Genomic DNA, 18,547 nt, shown 5'->3' on the forward strand with positions numbered 1-18,547 from the left:
AGGCAACTCAACTCATAGTAGCAGAAATTACACTCACATTACACTTGAATCAAACAATGATGTAATTACACTCACATTGTACACTTGAATCAAACAATGTTGTAATCAAACAATGTTGTAATTACAATCAAACAATGCTGAATCAAACACTTGAATCAACTCAACTCATAGAAGCAGAAATTACACTCACATACAATAACAGTGGGTGCGTGGGTTTTCACTTTTAACTTTTAACTAACAATAGAAAAAAAAACTTACATACTATAAATTATGTAACTCGGGTCGGGTCGGGTCGGGCCCCTTCAAACCCGGCTCGACCCGAGATTCATGCGGGCTTTTGAATGCTCAACCCGGCTCGACCTGAAACCCATGAAACCTGAACCCAACCCAGGCTATTTTCGGGTCGGGTTGATGCGGGTCGGGTAAAACCCGGCTCGAGTTGCAGCCCTAATTTAAACTACCACCTTTGGTAATCCGAGGACTACTGAACCTGGATTCAAACCAAAAACAAAAAATAGCGTATTTAAACCTCTTCCTCCTCTTCTCTTATCCATTTTCTCCCTCGCACAGGGAAAAATGGCGCTTCTCTTATTCCGCGCCCCTGCGCCGAAAAATCCCATCAGCGGTGCGTGGTCTTCTTATCCTGCGCACTTCAGCTTCACCTCAACATCTACTCCTCCTCCTCGACCTCAAACCCTAGTTATTCTCTCTGCAATTTCCACAGCTGAGAAGAAAACGAGGAAAAAGAAGCAGGGAAAGGACTCAGTTTCTTCTTCTAGTACTGCAATCTCGACAATTGAGAAAGGTCTAAGATTCACCTTCATGGAGGAGCTCATGGAGCGTGCTCGGAATCGCGATGTGACTGGAGTTTCAGATGTTATTTATGACATGATTGCCGCAGGGCTGAGTCCTGGCCCCCATTCGTTCCACGGTTTGATTGTCTCCCAAACCCTAACCGGAGACGAAGATGGAGCAGTAATTCTCTTAACCTTTATAAATTATTATTTTTTTTTTTCGAAATTTTCTGGAATTCATGATTTAATTTTGATATGATTTTGTGGGTAACCAATTGGGAATTGAAAACTTGTGCATTTTCTTTTGATTGGAAGTTATTGTTGTGTTTCCGCAATTTGAATTAAGAGAGCATTTTGATTATCTATTTTGGAACTTCTCTTTGCATTTGGATTAAGCTTATGGAGACTTATGGACGGCACGATGAGTAGCCCTCGCTGGTTCAGGGGCTTTTCATTCATTTATGGTTCTTTCTTTATAGATAAAAATATTATTATTGCAATATAGAAAAGAAGTGAAGAGGTCTTGAATTGTAACATGAGGCTGGACAAAATCCATAATTAGTGAGCATGTAATTGGATACCATGAGATGGTGTCTTGTCTTCTATCATTAACTGGCTATTTAGGTAGTACATACTTTTGAACAAGCACTAATTTGATTGGCATTTTTAATGCCGTGATTGTATTAGTTGTGTGTCTAAAACATTCTTAAAAAAAAAATCCTACCCGGAAGTATTTTGAACCTGATTTAGTTTAATCCAAGTTCTTGTTGAAATTGGTCGTGTTCAAGTTGATTGATGCTGATTTGGTTGGCTATGCACCACCCATTTATTTTGCTGCTTTGAGTCTTTCCTGTTGAACCTAAAGTCTACTATGGATGGTTGATTGGAGATGGGTTCGAATGAACATAAATGTTTTGTTCAGAATTAGTAACTTGTAAGGGTCCATCAAAGCCCATCTTACATGCCAAACATAAAAAAAACAAACAAACAAAAGAACCCATATTGACTTGATCGAGCCTCGAGGCGAGTCCGACTTAGAGTAACTACTGAGTTACAATTGATTTTGGGGTTGTTAGACCTTTATCTGGTGTAGGGTTCATCGGGTTCCTATAAAGACTTTTGCTCTAGTCATTCATTTTCCATCACAATTTATCATTCCATAGTTGCCAGAGTGGGAAGCAAGTGTAAGACGTGATGCAGGAAGCATAAGCTGTAAGCGACTGGTTTAGAAAAGAAAAAATGTGAGAAGCTAAAAGCTCTAAAAAAAGTAAAGAGGAAACACGTGAGGAGTATCACTGAAAGTAAAGTGATGAGCCTACTCCTTGCTGGACCCTGGACCCAGGAATGCTAAAGCTGAATTTCGACGGATCGAGCCTTGGAAACCCCTGTTTGGCTGGAATCTGGGGCCTCCTAAGAGATGAGGATGGAGTGACCAGATGGTCCATTGCTGGCCTTGTTGCGCAGTTTTCTTGTATTCTGGCAGTGATTTAGTACCTTGACGGCCCTTTTGTGCAGCTGAATTTCTTGATGTAGTGACATTAATATATAAGCCCCGTATTAGGGTTACACAAGGAGTAAGGTTTATTGTGTTTTTTTCTTGGCTGAGAGGAAAGAAGGAGAGTCTTGTGATTGTAACCGAAATAGTGAAAGTCTTCTCCCGTGGATGTAGGCATACTACTGAACCAAGTAAATCTTGTGTTTCTTGCTTTTGTGTATTGTGTTTCTTTCATCTCATCTTGATGCTGGTTGCACATCATATTTTGACGGATGAGAGATCTCTAAGTTTTCAAGAGGACCGATTGGGTTTAAGGCCTCAAATGAAGTGGAAGTTAGAGCTATCCTGCATCAGGCTTATAGAGAGACGATTTGCGTAGGCTTATTTTGGAAGGGGACTCACTAAATGTCATTAGGTGGCTGGATGGGAGAAGCCCTTATCCATGGACGCTCGCAGATTAGATAGAGGAGATTCAGGATCAGCTAGAAGGGGAAGCATGTCTCTTTTTTGTCATGTTATGAGATCAGCTAACAGGGAGGCGAGCCCAGTGTTGGGGTGGAAAGGGCTAGCTTGGGATTTTTAGACTTTCTCCCTTCTTGATTTCAGCTCTCTTGTTTTTTTTGTTTGGTAGCACAACCTTTCTTCCTCTTGTATTGACCATCTTGGTCGTGGCTTGTTCCTCTCTTCCTTCTAACAAAATTTCTCTTCATTACAAAAAATCATTGAAAGTCAACATGAAGAGTGTAAAGAGTCTCATTGGAAGCGAACAAGAAGTGTATAGACTGAATAAGGTTAATAGTAGGTTGGGGAGGAAGGGTTAATGTGGATAAGGAAGTAGTAAAGATGTCCTCACAACTGATTACAATTACAAGTTTTAGGAATTTATAGTTTCGCATATTTTATTCATGTAGATTTAATTTTAAGCTTTTGGAAAAAGATCCACATCATTTTCAATTGAAACTTATGATGAGTTTTTAAGTTTTAAATACACTCTTCTTTTCAATACGCTTCTTCGACATTATCGAAAGGAGAGAACACTCTTTTAGGAAAAAATAATCACATATATAGGAAACGTGCTCTTAATTAAGAGAGAACACATAGGAAGCATGCTTCTTTTAAATTTGGGAAGTGAGAGAACTTAGCTTCAGAAGTGGGCTTTTGGGGAAGAGGGCTTCCAATCCAACTAGAAAGTTTCCTGGGAAGAGGCCTCATGATCTATCAATGATTCTTACTCTGAGAAAACAAAATAAATTGAGGCGGAGTACAATTATTTTGTTATCTTTTGATCAGTTGTATAGAATTGGAATTTTCATCACATGCAATTTTAGGGTACAAATTTATTGTGAGAAAAATTCTTGCTTAATTATATGATGGGAATCATAAGAAGGATGGGACTTTCATTGTTGTTCCTTTCATTCTCACTAGTTGCTTTTTGAGCCTCCGTTGTATTTATTTTATATTTCTGCGTGTTGAGAACTGAAGCTGGGAAAGTTAATGTGTTATATCTTTATTTTTACATGTGCTATGTCTTTTTTTTACACGTTTATACCAAACATACCTAGAATTAAATTTGGCTGTGCTATGCTTTTTCAATGAAAATTCTCTATTTAATTCTTTTAGAAGGGTAATGCTCTATTTAATTTTTGCTCTTCACAAACTAGTAAGTGGCTAATAGAAATTAGGAAATGGCTCAACGCTACATCCTATTGTAGCACTTGACATGCGACTTCTCTTTATGCTTATGGATGCTTTTAGATATTCTGGTGTTGTAGCTATTCTTGGAAAGTATGATATGAATAAATCATTTTGAAATTAACAACTGATTTACCATTCCATTGCACCTGGTTGATGTGGTTGTATGTGAATTTCAGAACTTACTCATGCTGGAGAACTACTATACTCAATGCAGATGCAGTCATTGCGAAGGGAGTTGAGTGCCGGCCTCCGTCCTCTGCATGAAACATTTGTCGCATTAGTTCGCCTTTTTGGTTCTAAAGGTCGTGCTACCAGGGGTTTAGAAATTCTTGCAGCAATGGAGAAGTTGAACTTTGACATCCGCCGAGCTTGGATAGTTCTTGTGGGTATGCAATCTCATTATATCGATATTATTTGACTTATTCTGTAGCTGTTGAATTGTATTATTCAAGATTGATCCAAGTTGATTAAGATATTTCATGTAAAAACAGAGGAACTAGTCAGAAACAATCATTTGGATGATGCCAATAAAGTGTTCTTGAAGGGTGCAAAAGGAGGACTGAGGGCCACTGATGAGCTATATGATCTTTTAATTGAAGAGGACTGTAAAGCTGGGGATCATTCTAATGCTTTGACCATTGCTTATGAAATGGAGGCTGAAGGAAGAATGGCAACTACACGTCATTTCAATTGTCTTCTCAGTGTTCAGGTAAGTCAAAAGCTCAATTAGATTGCGTATTTAAATCAACCGAATTATATCTGGTGCTACCCAGATCAGTAGTTGTAGTTGTGTGTATGTTTCGTTAAATCTTTGGCTAGTGTTAACAACAATTAAAAGCTTTTTTGTTTCTTGTGCCCTTATCATTGACTTATTCAGCCAAAAGAACTAGAATCTGGTGCAACTCTGGTCAGCATTCACAATTATACTTACAACTTTTGCTTATTTCTAGCAACACTTGATTCTTTAGTTCCATGCTTTGCTTCTTTCGTAAAAATTGAGCCTGGATGGTTAGGTTCTCTACAATTGCTTAAATGAAACTCGTACTTATCATGTCTTTAGCTTCTGAGCTTGACACATGGAAATCAAAATTCATCAACTATTATGAAGCCTAAATCACACATTGGTTCGTTGGGAGCTTAACGTAATTTAGCACACTTTGCCTAAGGTCCATGATGCTCTAGCAGAGTTTAATTGGGGAACTTAATCTTCCTTTTCTGTTCCGAAGTCGTCATGGGCATTTAGAGATTTGTGAAACTGAGCTGATTTATTTATTTGTGAAAATCTAGTTGACACAGTGCCCCATTTTTGTCTACTAATGCCCCCTTATTGATAGCTCATGTTTTTGCATAATGGAGACACGTACATGTGTTGCTCGAGAACAAATCAGAACCTACCAGGTCACATAGTATGGGCGCTAGAATTTCAAATGAAGTTGCGAGACACATAGAGTTGTGCTATTTTTTGTAGAATAGTGCTTGGGAATTTCAAATGTGCATAAGATGAGTGTAGCGGAGATGTGAATGCTTAGATGGATGTGCGGCCACACAAGGTTAGATTGAATTAAAAGTGAAGACATCCGTAAAAAGGTGGGGGTGGCACTAGTTGAGGAGAAGATGAGAGAGCACCACTTAAGATGGTTTGGGTATATCCAACAAAGGCCTTTGGATGCTCCAGTGAGAAGAAGTGAATCGTGCCAAGTTGATGGAGTAAAAAGAGTGAGGAAAGACTTGAGGGCTAGGAACATAACAGAGAACATGACCTTGGATAGGATAGAATGGAAGAAAGTGATCCATGTAGACGAACCCAACTAGTGTCAGGAGTAGACTTAGTCAATTTGAGCCGGGTGGATCCTTTCACCTTCTTCATGAAGATTTTTCTAAAGGATTCCTTAGCCAACCCCAACTAGTTTGGGATAAAGGCTTAGTTGAGTTGAGTTGTGTAACGACCCGATTTCCATGACCGGATCGCTACAAGCAAACACCTGCCATTTTATTTAAAAAAAAAAAAAACCATATATGAAAATTAAATAGCCATCGCTTTTATTCCATTTCCAAAATGTCTCCTTACAATAACTTTAACTTAAAACCAATTTACTCAATTAAGTAAAGTCTCGAACTAGCAAATTTAAAATAAATTCAAAGGGGTTGACGAAGGGTATCGTCTTCCTTAATTATTTGCTCCCATCATCCTACGCTCCTAAACGTCCTCGTGCGCAAACGCACCCTCACTAGAATTCTCTAATCCTGGGGAGAAAATAAGGTCAGCAGAATGATAGAAACTGAACCAGTATAAGAATTCAATTTAAAACAACATATCAAGATCCATATATTATAGATAAGACAATTGTAATTTTCCAAAATAATGTTTTACCAAAATCTTCTGCAACTTAATAGAAAAATCATTTAGGGTGAACAAATGTACTAATAACTGAAAGAGCATAATTCAATAACATTAGGAACAATTATAAATCTACCACATTCTTATCATAACAATTTCATTTAAACCCAGGTCACTCCAGCTCCCACTAGCTTGTTGCCCTTGCCGACACGGTCGACTCCGCGTGGACTTATTACGGTAGATCATACCGCCTAGGGACTCTTGGTCTCCGTAGGATTCCAACATCAACTAGGAGTTGCGCGGTTCTCCCAAGTTGTATACCTTTAATTACGGGGATAACTCAATGGTTTCCCATCACCCTTTCCCATTTACTCTTTGGATATTTCTTATGTTTCCATACGACTTTTAAGTTATTTCATATGATAAAAGCAATTAAACTGATAATTCTTTATTAGAAATCAGATTCCATTTCCAACATGTAATACAAGAGACAAAATTTCATTCATCATAGAATAGTTTAGAAAACCATAAAAATTTAGATACTTCACCATTCTTGTTGCATGAATTGAAAGCCATACGAGCAAAGTTTGCTATCACCTGCCTTAATCTTACAAACGCAGTAGGATGAGATGGCTCATATTAGAGAGTAGAGTGCAACGATCCTGAAGTCACATAGTTGAGTGTAGAGAATGACAGTTTAGACTAGGTTCAAGTTGCTAAAAATTTGTACACTAATTAATCTTGATCCTGTCCCGTAGTGGGACTCACGCATACTCTTAATTACACCATATTGCTGCCTTGTTCGAGCAAACCGTCACACTAAAAAACACTAATAGCTGCCTTGTTTAAAGGCATAAAACTCGTACATCAAAACATCATATTGCTGCCCAGTTTTGGGCGTAAAAACACCCATACTGAAACACTATACTGCTGTCCCGTTTTGGGACGGAAAGTACATATGCGAAAACATTAAGTTGAAATACATACGCGAAAACATTAAGTTGCTGTCCCGTTTTGGGACGGAAAACACATACGAGAAAACATTTAGTTGCTGTCCCGTTTTGGGACGGAAAATACATATGCGAAAACATTAAGTTGCTGTCCCGTTTTGGGATGGAAAATACATACGCGAAAACATTAAGTTACTGTCCCGTTTTGGGACGGAGAATACATACACGAAAACATTAAGTTGCTGTCCCGTTTTGGGACGGAAAACACATACGAGAAAACATTAAGTTGGTGTCCCGTTTTGGGACGGAAAACACATACGAGAAAACATTAAGTTGTTGTCCCGTTTTGGGACGGAAAATACATATGCGAAAACATTAAGTTGCTGTCCCGTTTTGGGACGGAAAATACATACGCGAAAATATTAAGTTGCTGTCCCGTTTTGGGACGGAAAATACATACGTGAAGACATTAAGTTGCTGTCCCGTTTTGGGACCGAGAACAACATACAAAACAACGCTTAATTTGGTCCATTTTGGGACCAACAATAACACACAAAAGCAGTGTTAAATCCGGTCCGTTTCGGGACCAAGGAAAACTACTCATTACATCGTTAAATCTGGTCCATTTTGGGACCAAGAGAAAACACAATAAGACAAGGAAGGTAATAAGGGTACTTACTTGTTTAGTCACGAAAAGTAGAAGGAAGTGAATTCTTCTCTTAAGGATCTACATGACTTCTCTTTCTTCTCTTCTTTTCTTCCTACTGTTATTGTGTGCAAGGAGACTAAGGCAAGGACAAATATAGGCAATATATAAAGGAAGCAAGAGTGGGGTGTGGGTTTCTTTTTTTTGGCATGATATGGGGAATCACCTATATTCCTTCCTTTTTGTTTAGCAATAAAGGTAAGTTGCCAAATCTTATAACTACAAGATCTTTTCCATAAAGTAATTTGCTACTAATTAGGGGATTTGAATTAAGTGAATCAATCTATCCCACCAAAAGAGTTTAGCAATAAAGGTAAGTTGCAAATCTTATAACTACAAGATCTTTTCCATAAAGTAATTTGCTACTAATTAGGGGATTTGAATTAAGTGAATCAATCTATTCCACCAAAAGAGTTTAGCAATAAAGGTAAGTTGCCAAATCTTATAACTACAAGATCTTTTCCATAAAGTAATTTGCTACTAATTAGGGAATTTAAATTTTAAGTGAATCAATCTATCCCACCAAAAGAGGTGTGCAAGATCTCCCTCAAAAGTGGAGATCAAATCTCCAACCTATCTTATTTATCTCCTCCTTTCTTTATATTTTACTGGATTTTCATTTAATGAAGGTAGGTTTCCCCTAATATGACGTACTTTCTTATTTAATATGTTTCAAATGATTTCTTATTCCGCGGAAAACTTAATCCCCAAGCTACCGAAACAAATATAGAATAGATTAACAAGAGCCATTGATCTCTAGACCGATTGATCTAAGTAGATCAAGGATAAATAAGAGATCATATTTCGGGATCAAGGGTTGGTCTAAAGTGGATCGATGATCTTGATCCTCGATATACGATCTAACGGTCTAAAATTCAAAATTTAAGGAATTGAGAGAAAGTGTCAAAAAGTGGTCTTTACAAGTTGAGTTCATGTTACATTCAACAACACATTTCTTGAACTCATGAACTAATTTTATTTCACCAACTATTTTGTTGATGGTCTCAAGCCCTGTCTTGAATTGCGCATGTAAGCTTTGTTCACATGATAATGTTTACATGCAACTAACTAATCTGTTTTAATTTTGATTCTATTGTGTAGGCTACTTGCGGAATACCTGAAGTAGCGTTTGCAACATTTGAGAACATGGAATATGGGGAAGGTTTAGATTTTTTTTCTGAACTTCTACATTTGGGTCGTATAAACAATCTTTATGTCTCTAAGTATCCAGTTGCCGTTCTAAAAGTTGGTTTAAGTAGAAGAGCACTTCACCTAAGCAGTAAACCTATGTAAACTCTCAATACAATCTCCACTATACACGCGACACATCTAGGTGATTGGAACTGCTCATATCATTGGGTGAGCCGCATTCCAAGGTTTTTACTGATCAGATGATCCCAGCTATTCAATTGATAGCCTACAATGGGACAGTAAAAGAAATTGCCAATGGTTCCCATCCGATGGGAAAAGAGTTCATTGATTTGACATTTCTTACTCTCTGACCTTTTATTTGGGCAATGGAACATTCATGGTAGGTCACATCAGTTGAAGGGTTCCAATCATCTACATATGCCACATGTACATTGGAGAATGTGTTGTACTACCAATTTTTATAGTCTGTCTGTAGCTTGTATGTCAAATTGAGGAAATCATGCTGTTGCTTTTGGAGTGATGCTGTGCATTGGGAATTTCCTCTATATTATGGAAACAATATCTATTTGTTTGCGGAGGGAGGTCCGTCTTTTGGGTCAGGATAGATTCCAGTTAACACTTTTATTTTGTTCGATATTTCAATGATGATAATCAGGGAAATTTCATGGCAGATTTCATGAAACCCGACACAGAGACGTACAATTGGGTGATCCAAGCATATACTAGAGCTGAATCCTATGATAGGTAAACCTTGTGGTGTTGGACCTATTTATTTCTGTTAAAGTATAAAAGATAAATAATGCCTTACTCCAACACCTTAAGCTTTTGGAGAAGTTGGTAACTTAACATGGTATCAGAGCCAAAGGTCTTGAGTTCGTCGGCCCAAAGTGGGACCACATGTGCCACGTGTTTGCCAAGTGGGCCACACGTGCGGGGGAGTGTTAAAGTATAAAAGATAAATAACGCCTTTCTCCAACAGCTTAAGCTTTTGGAGAAGTTGAAGTTAACAATTTCATTTTATTTTACCTGTTTAGCAATGCAATTGGTTCATTAGCTGATTAGAGCTTGATATTTTATCTGATACTTTTTTTTTCACATTGAAGGCCTTCTATTTTTTGTGACTAATTTGTAATTTACTGTTTAATATGCTATCATTGGATCTTTAAGATGCTATCATTGGATGTTAAAAGTGTTCACAATCTTGCATGTTCAATTTATATTAGTCCAGGCCATATAAAATATGGAAGCCATTCTGACACCACACTACTTTGGTGTCACTAGGTTTTCTTCACTTTCTTTCATAGTCCCTGTGTAGGGTTCATTCATGTTTCTATCTTTAGTTTGTGGTCCAAGATCAGGTCTACAACTTTTGGAGGGGAGTGGAGAATTGTATGAAGAAAACGACTCCTGTGTTGCCCTCCTCTCCAGAAAAAAAATGACTTAAATTTTAGACTCAGTATCGTATGGTTCTTTTTTACTATTTTCAAGTTCATCCATGTCTATAGGTCTGTTCATGATTTTCTCTTGCCTGCCGCTACCTACTCTTTGTCAGTCACTAGCACCCACCTGTGTATGACCAGAATCTTGTCAATTTTTCGTTTCAACTTAGGCTGTGGTTTTTTCATATTTTTAACATTTGTAAATATTCCTATGCTTTCCTGTTACCTACATGAAGAAGTAAACTTATCAATATTTCCCTAATAACATTAGTTTTGCTTTTTATAGCAGGGCTAAAAATGGATTCTTCGAGTAAATATTTCTGTATTGACCAAAAGAGGGAGATATCTATCTAAGAAAGGTGTTTCGGCTTAAGTTGGATGTGTTTTTTTTTCTTTTTTTTGTGGGTGCGTGCGTGCGTGCGTCAGTGCGTGCGTTGGATGTGTTAAACTTCAAAAAAAATAATGCCAAAGAATGGAGCAGGTGTTTAGGCTTAAGTTTGATGTGTTAAACTTTTAAAAGAAATTATGCCGAAGAATGGAGCCTGGAAAACTTTTTCTGGACGTCTTACACTTCCCACATATTGTATTTATTTATATTGTTTGAGAAATACTTGGACTCCACTTGGAAAGGCTTGCGAGTTGTGAAGGGGTTAGCTGATTTTTCTAAAATGGCAAAGTTTTTAAGGTTTTTTAATTATTACTCAGTTTTTACTAAGAGAGTTGGGATATATAAGAAAAGAATCTGCTATGGTTCGTTCTTTTTACTCAGTTTTTACTATAAGAGTTGGGATATATAAGAAAAGAATCTGCTATGACTCTTTCTTTTTACTCAGTTTTTACTATAAGAGTTGGGATATATAAGAAAAGAATCTGCTATGGCTCTTTCTTTTTACTCAGTTTTTACTATAGAAAAAAGGGATGAAAAATGTAATAGGCTAGTGCGGCTCGCTACCAGATGACTTACAGGTTGTACCCCAGCAGGTTGGGGAGGGGAGTCCTCAACATTGACCGGATGTTTCAATTTAAAACGGATCAGTCGTACGAAGTAAGGTCAGCTGTCTCAAGTGATTAGGCAGGGACAGGATCTCGTCGGCTACATCGATGGAACATTTCCTGTACAAGTTGTGAAGAACTATAGAGAACTTTTTTTGGTCATAATAATAAGATCCATGGACAGAGGGGGAGAGAGATTGGTATCAGTGCTTAATGATGATCAGTTTGCTTCTATTAAGGGCAAGACTAAGTACTATCTATGGAACTGTCAAGTTTCTCTATATTTTTAATTTTACTGAGTTAAATTACTTATAGAAGACTGCCATGATACATGGCGAAACACTTGTTATGTTTCGTGGTGCTTACTGTAATTTTTTTTTTGGCTTGGATGTAATGTGCAGAGTGCAAGATGTTGCTGAGTTACTTGGAATGATGGTCGAAGATCATAAGCGTTTGCAACCCAATATGACGACATACACGTAAACACAAATCTCTTTCATTGTCAATAAAATAGTGTATGGTTAATTACAAGTTGATCTTATGATTGAAACTTCCATGGTTCGTTGCTCTGTTTTGCATTCCCTGATGAAAAATGAGAATCACACTAGGAGTGTCAATTGAGAGAACTTCGTTGTTTCATAGATCATGCTAGTGTTAGTCTCTGCCAAAGATAGGAAATTATGCCTCTTTTTTTCATTTAAAATTCTTTATGGCCTTGTTTGGTTGAGAAGGTTTTTTTTTTTTTTTTTTGGGGGGGGTCCCTCTCCTTTTCCAGCAATTCGTACATTTTTTATTGTTCAACCTTAAATGAATTTTTTTTCTGAAGAACTACTCATATTGGTAATTCGCTTAGGTACTCCATGTATTGTGGATTACGGAACCACTAAGACCATACATTTCAGTGGTGTCATATTCCACAACAGAGAAAAAAGGGGTTTTCTGGTGTAGAAAACTATAGAGATTTATGAGATGTAGCAATTTCTTTTGTGAGGATAGGATAGTTATTTTCTATATTTCACTTATGAGCGGCAGTTATGTAATTATATTGACATTAATATGAATAAATTGTAGTTAGAATCAAGGAGATGGAGAAGAGTGGTTAAGAAGAAGGAGAAGAGTGGTTAAGAAGAATAAGAAGTTACAAAGGGGGTAAGAAAGATTACCATTCAGGAAAAAATGAGAAGGGGATAAGAAATTCCATGTAAATTAGGGTTAATATATAAATTGAAAAAGAAAAAAAAATACCCCCTGACCTAAGTTAAATGCATAAAATTGAAATGAAAACACAGTGTGCTATCTTTCAACAATCCCCTTCAAGTTGGACTGTGAATGTTGAACATGTCTAGCTGCTTTGGTGTGAATGCCGGCTAATTGATTCTATAATTTAGAGTATAGAATTGTAATGATTTTATCCTTCACTTTTTCTCTTACAAAGTGAAGTCAGCCTTGATGTCTTCAGTTCTTTCATTAAACACTGGATTAGGCATGATGTGCATGATTGCCTAGTTCTAGAAATAGAGTTTCATTTGTATGTCTACTCCCATCTCTGTGAGGAGTATCTTAAGTCACATATGTTCACAAGTCGCATGAGCCATTGCCCTATATTCAGCATCATGACGGGATATTACGATCGCATCTTGTTTCTTACTCTTCTAAGCGAGTAGATTTCCCCAACAAAGGTAGAGTAGCCACTAGTAGATCTTCTGTCAGCCTGAGAGCTTGCCCAGTTTTCATTTGCGTATCCCTCTATAATTAAATGGCCTCTTTTGTCCATGGTTTTGAATTTTTACCGAAATCGATACGAAGCGAACAAAATATTCTCACTTCCATCACCATCGAAATGATGCTGAAATTGAAACACACACTGAAACCAGAACTGTCAGTGTATTAATGGTATACTATATTAGTACGTATTACATAATTATATTTTTTTGTATTACATACGAAATGTGGTATGTACTTAATTATCAGACATGCACTACATTGCATGCCACTAGGTGTTCGATGTTGTTAAGCCATTATGGATGGCTGTCTTGCTTATGTGATGGTTTTTAAGTGCATATTTGTCCTTATTCAAGCACTTCATGAAGAATATGTTTCCATACATTTTCGTGATTTTAGACTGAAATTTCAAGCTGAAACAGAAATGTTCCCATTTCCCTGGTGTGTGAAACCGAAACTGAAACTGAAACTGAAATTTATAACCTTGCTTTTGGCATACATAACGCCTTTGCTAGGTGTTCCCTTGAGATATCGTAGGATCTTCAGAACTGCTTCCAAATGCATAGTCAGAGGAGAGTGCGTGAACCTGCTAACCATGCTTATGAAAAAGGCAATGTCCGAGTGACTAATGGTGAGGTAAATACGCTTCCCAACTCATTTTTGACCGACTCGTAGGTCCATGAGATGCTCCCCCTGTTGATCATTTAACCTGTGGTTTTGTTCCATAGGGCAATTTATGCATCTACTGGTGGAAACTATTGGTTTTATTGTTTCTTTTGCATCATTGGGTACTGCATCTTGATGATTTTTAAGTCTAGACCAATGTAGGGGTTTTGAAGCCAATATCCCTCTTTTTGTAAAATTAACTGATGCCAACAATTTTTTCTATGATGGTTGGATTTGATAAACTAAATGTTTCTCTGATTAATTTAAAATTTATCAAATTCTACCCATTCAAGTGCAGGCTATTGGTGGAGTGCTTTACGAAGTATTGTGTGGTAGGGGAGGCTATCCGGCATTTTCGTGCCCTCAAGAACTTTCCTGGAGGGACAAAAGCTTTATATAATGAAGGAAACTTTGGGGATCCACTTTCTCTTTATCTTCGAGCTTTATGCCGAGAAGGTATGCTTTGTTTTATTTAAAATGCTTGGTTGGTAAGTCCTATTGTTATGCTCTTCCTTCGCTTTATCACAATAGCAGGTTTTAATTTGTCAATTTACCAAGGAACTCGTATAGGTTTATTTGGTAGGGATTTATAAAATGTCCATCAAGAACTAACACAGTTCGGGGAACCAACATATTGATTATCAAATTTTGTTGGAAAGGTATCCTCTTGTATGAAGTCCTATGTATCACTTAATTTGGAGTACAGAGGTATCAAATGCCTTTTCAAGTATGGAGTCGCCCTACATATAGAGTGACTAGAAATTTCCCTTCTGAGATACAATGAAGCCTTGAAATTTGTAGAATCAACTGAATTTATTGTCTGTCTGTTAAAACTTCAAGCTTGATGTTGATGATCTAATGCTAAAGAATTCATCTTTGGAAGGATCTGCGGATACCAAAATCATGTACGAGGAAATCTGCTTCTTTCTGGATAAAAAACTATGATATGTGGACACGGATTCGTGTGTTGAGTATCGAGACATATGAGGTGTCCGACACGACATCCCCTAAAAAACTAGAAATGGGGATATGCCCATACACGTACTTACATATAAAGTTACTTATTACTAATCATAATTTCCAACAAAATAAATTTGGTATTCATTTAACAAGCTAATAAATCTCAGGATTAAGCAACTATAAGCCTCAAAGAAACATGAGATAATCAAACAGTAGCTCAGTCATCAATCTAATCTAGTTATCTTCAGTCCCCAATATGCATCAGAAAGAGAGACAAATAGTATACAATGAATATAATATTAGAAGAGTGTCTCTTTAATGTTTTAGGTTTTAGAGGATGTGGGATAAGAACAAATATTAGTTAAAGAAGATTTAATAATAAAATAAGAGTTATTGATAAAAGAGGAGGTAAACAAAATATTTGCTAATAAATAGCATTTTACTTGACATAGTACAATAACGTCCACATTAAGTATTACAGTTCTAGCAATACATGTCGACATTCATGTCTACTGAAAATTCAAAGTGTCGCCTAAATCATAGCTCGAAAATAAAAACGAAATTTATTTTATATTTGGTAATGGAGTCTATTTGGTATTTTTGAGACATTTAAAACCTTGGCCCAAGATAAAAGAAAATTAAAAACGAAAAAAAATAAAGGTTACAAAATACAAAAAGAGCATATAATTCCATGTCATCAAATATCTACATGGCACTCCAAGATTTACTAAAAGATCTTCCTTAATAATTCCTTCATGGTCGAGGTGGGAATCAGAGCACTTTGTAGGGATATAAATATCTCCCTAAGCTTACTAGAAATATGCTAAGAAACGGAAGAAACTTTCTCGAGTCAATTGATAAAGATTAGGGAATCACCTTCTATACATTTTTTGTAACAACCAATGTCCACCAACATTCTCATCTCTTTCCAAGCAGCTTTACTTCAACATCAATCATATTATCCTCGTCAAGGTTTTAAATTTCGGCTGAAATTACGGATTTCGACCAAGACCGAAACAAAATTCCAAAATTTTGTTTAACATTTCCACCAAAATTGTCTTTTTACAGGATTTGCACCGAAATTCCCACTGAAAGTTTAGAGAAACCGAAAAATTTCCACGAAATTTACAAGATTTCAGCCGAAATTTCCATTGAAACCGAAATATTTTGATTTCCATTGTGACTGAAACCAAAGCCGAAACCGAAATTTAAAACCTTGATCCTGATCACTTCAACTTGCATAGGCCAAAACCACTTTTCCACCCAAAGAGCTCAATAAGATAATCACAAGTGATCTTGCTACTACCATTGAAATTCTTCAAGCCAATTCTCAGGAGCTGCAGCCGAAACTTTTGGCTTTTTAATATTGGGAATGTAATCTTTGCAAGCATCAAATTAGTTAATAATAAGAGTATTCATATGTACACCCTTGAAGAGCTCACATTTAGAAGCTTGTTTGGGCATCATACATTTCATCACTAATTACCACCCCCCTCCCCACCAAAACTCTTGGGGTCGTTTGGATACAAGGATTTTAGAATCTTGGATTTCCTCAAAATTGTAGATGGGAGACAAGAGAAGAAAGAGACCAGCCGTCGTTCTCTGATTTCTTGCCCTTCTTTCCGACAGCAAGAGAGCAGGCGATCGTCCCATGTTTCCAGGTTTTAGAAATTTCAGGAATCTCAGGATGGGGGAGAGATTTCTAAAACCTGGTTTTCTTACTTAAAATCCAAGAAACGCTGTCTGGACAGCATACAACAGCTCGATCTTGAACCCTCTTTTACACTGTTTTCAAACTAAAACCTAGATTCTAAAATTTGCGTATCCAAATGGCGCCTTATTCTTCCCTATGGAAACTCTACATTTTCTCTCCTTCCAGAAATGCAAATTTATGGGGGAGGGGAGGGGGGTTGAAAGAAAGACATTGCGAAGACAATTCAATAAAGCATTGCCAATAGGACAATGGCACCAATACCATAGCTTGACGATTGAGGAGAAATCAGAACTGAGGGAGAAGGTATTACAGAGATCAAAGTGGTCTACTGATTATGAGCAGACCAATTGCAAAAAAAAAAAAAAAAAAAAAAAAATGCTTAGGGATCTCCTCCGGATTACTACAAAAATTCTCCTTCTTTGTCATTATTGTTGCTTTTTATTAGGGAACCATTTTTTCTTTATTAATGTCGATTCCCATTGTCAATCACCTATATTATCTCTTCCTTGGAGAAAAGATCATTTATCATGGAATTCAGAAAACCTTTAGTATTGTTAGCAGTAATTTTTGTACAACACAAAGAAATTGGTAAATCACGAGGGGGGTTAGTAAGTAGTACCTGTGATGTAGATGGGTAGCATCTCGTTTGAAATGAAAAAGACAATGCTAGTAATGTCCACCAAGAATTTTCTACCATACCAATCTTTCCACTTTTGCCGTTAGCTATCGAGATTTGATTTATCCTTTTTCTTGTAAACTTAATAGTTATCTGAGTTGGTGTAGTTGTATTTGGTGTCAGGAAGGATTGTTGAGTTGCTTGAAGCATTAGAAGCAATGGCTAAAGATAACCAACCCATTGCACCAAGAGCAATGATCTTGAGCAGAAAATATCGTACCTTGGTGAGCTCTTGGATTGAACCTTTACAAGAAGAAGCTGAACTTGGATTTGAGATCGATTATGTTGCAAGGTATGTGTTATATTTATCAATAATTTAAGTAATATGTATCCTTATACATTCATGTACAACGAGTTTCATGATCACATCTTTTATTTTCCTTTGATTTGATGTTTTCCGTTTACTTGATGCTCAATTCAGCCAGCTTTAATTGCTCTTGCGTGTGGAATTGTTTGTAAATGTTGACAATTTAAAAATTTTAGTATAATTTTGACTTTTTGGCTTCTTTGCGCCCTCCAATTTTTATAAGTTGCCTTTTCAAAGTTCTAACAATCAATGGTAAAACCAATCTGATGTTGCTTCCTGATTCATGGTCTGGAAAATGAGTAAGTTAGATTTTTGGCTTCTTCGCACCCTCCATTTTAGTTAATCTTTTTGTAGTTCATATAAGTTATGGTTATAAAGTTTTGAAGGGTGACGTTTGTCACAAAATAATTTGACTGGGTGATCAACGGTAAAACCAAACTCATGAACTAAAATATTCAACCACGTCAACTCACAAGTCATGTGGGCTGTAACTTGTTACTTTGCCTCTGCACTATATCTTGCAGCCACACTTTGCTCCTTACTTCTCCACATTACTCCTCAATGAAGGTACAATAACTGATAGTGGGTATACTATCTGAAGGAGAGCCAACCCAATCAGCATTAATGTACCCCTCAATCCGAATGTGTTTGTTCGACTTATTCAATATCCTATGATTAGGGGCACCTTTAAGGTATCTCAATACAGTCACAGCTTCCTAGTGTGAAACATGTGAATTCCGCGAAAACTGACTTACTACCAAGGTTTTAAATTTCGGTTTCAGTACCTATTTCGGACCCCACCGAAATCCGAAATTTGGTATTAAGCTTCGAAATTTTGGACCAAAATTGTAACATTTAAAAAAAAAAAATGCCATTTTCTCGAAATTTCGGGACAAAATTTGGTATTTCGCGAAATATCAAATTTCGGATTTCGGTCGAA

The 18,547-nt window shown here is 36.9% G+C and overlaps 1 protein-coding gene across 2 annotated transcripts in view; it reads left to right on the forward strand.

Moving 5' to 3' along the window:
* The first annotated feature begins 547 nt into the window (after positions 1-547).
* Positions 548-18,547, forward strand: part of PTAC3 (plastid transcriptionally active 3) — a 31,195-nt gene continuing 13,195 nt past the window's right edge. The window contains exons 1-8 of one of the 2 annotated variants that reach the window (XM_077371458.1): positions 548-975; positions 4,199-4,370; positions 4,476-4,693; positions 9,080-9,140; positions 9,802-9,874; positions 11,964-12,041; positions 14,249-14,406; positions 17,424-17,592. In XM_077371458.1, the coding sequence (XP_077227573.1) occupies positions 577-975; positions 4,199-4,370; positions 4,476-4,693; positions 9,080-9,140; positions 9,802-9,874; positions 11,964-12,041; positions 14,249-14,406; positions 17,424-17,592 (1,328 nt within the window). In that variant the 5' untranslated portion in view covers positions 548-576. Of the gene's footprint in view, positions 976-4,160; positions 4,371-4,475; positions 4,694-9,079; positions 9,141-9,801; positions 9,875-11,963; positions 12,042-14,248; positions 14,407-17,423; positions 17,593-18,547 lie in introns of both variants that reach the window. The other variant, XM_077371459.1, reaches the window with a different exon arrangement.

The sequence above is a fragment of the Tasmannia lanceolata genome, unplaced genomic scaffold, assembly GCF_043159265.1.
Source record: "Tasmannia lanceolata isolate RefF3 unplaced genomic scaffold, GAP_Taslan_0.1 ptg000037l, whole genome shotgun sequence".
NCBI lineage: Eukaryota > Viridiplantae > Streptophyta > Magnoliopsida > Canellales > Winteraceae > Tasmannia > Tasmannia lanceolata.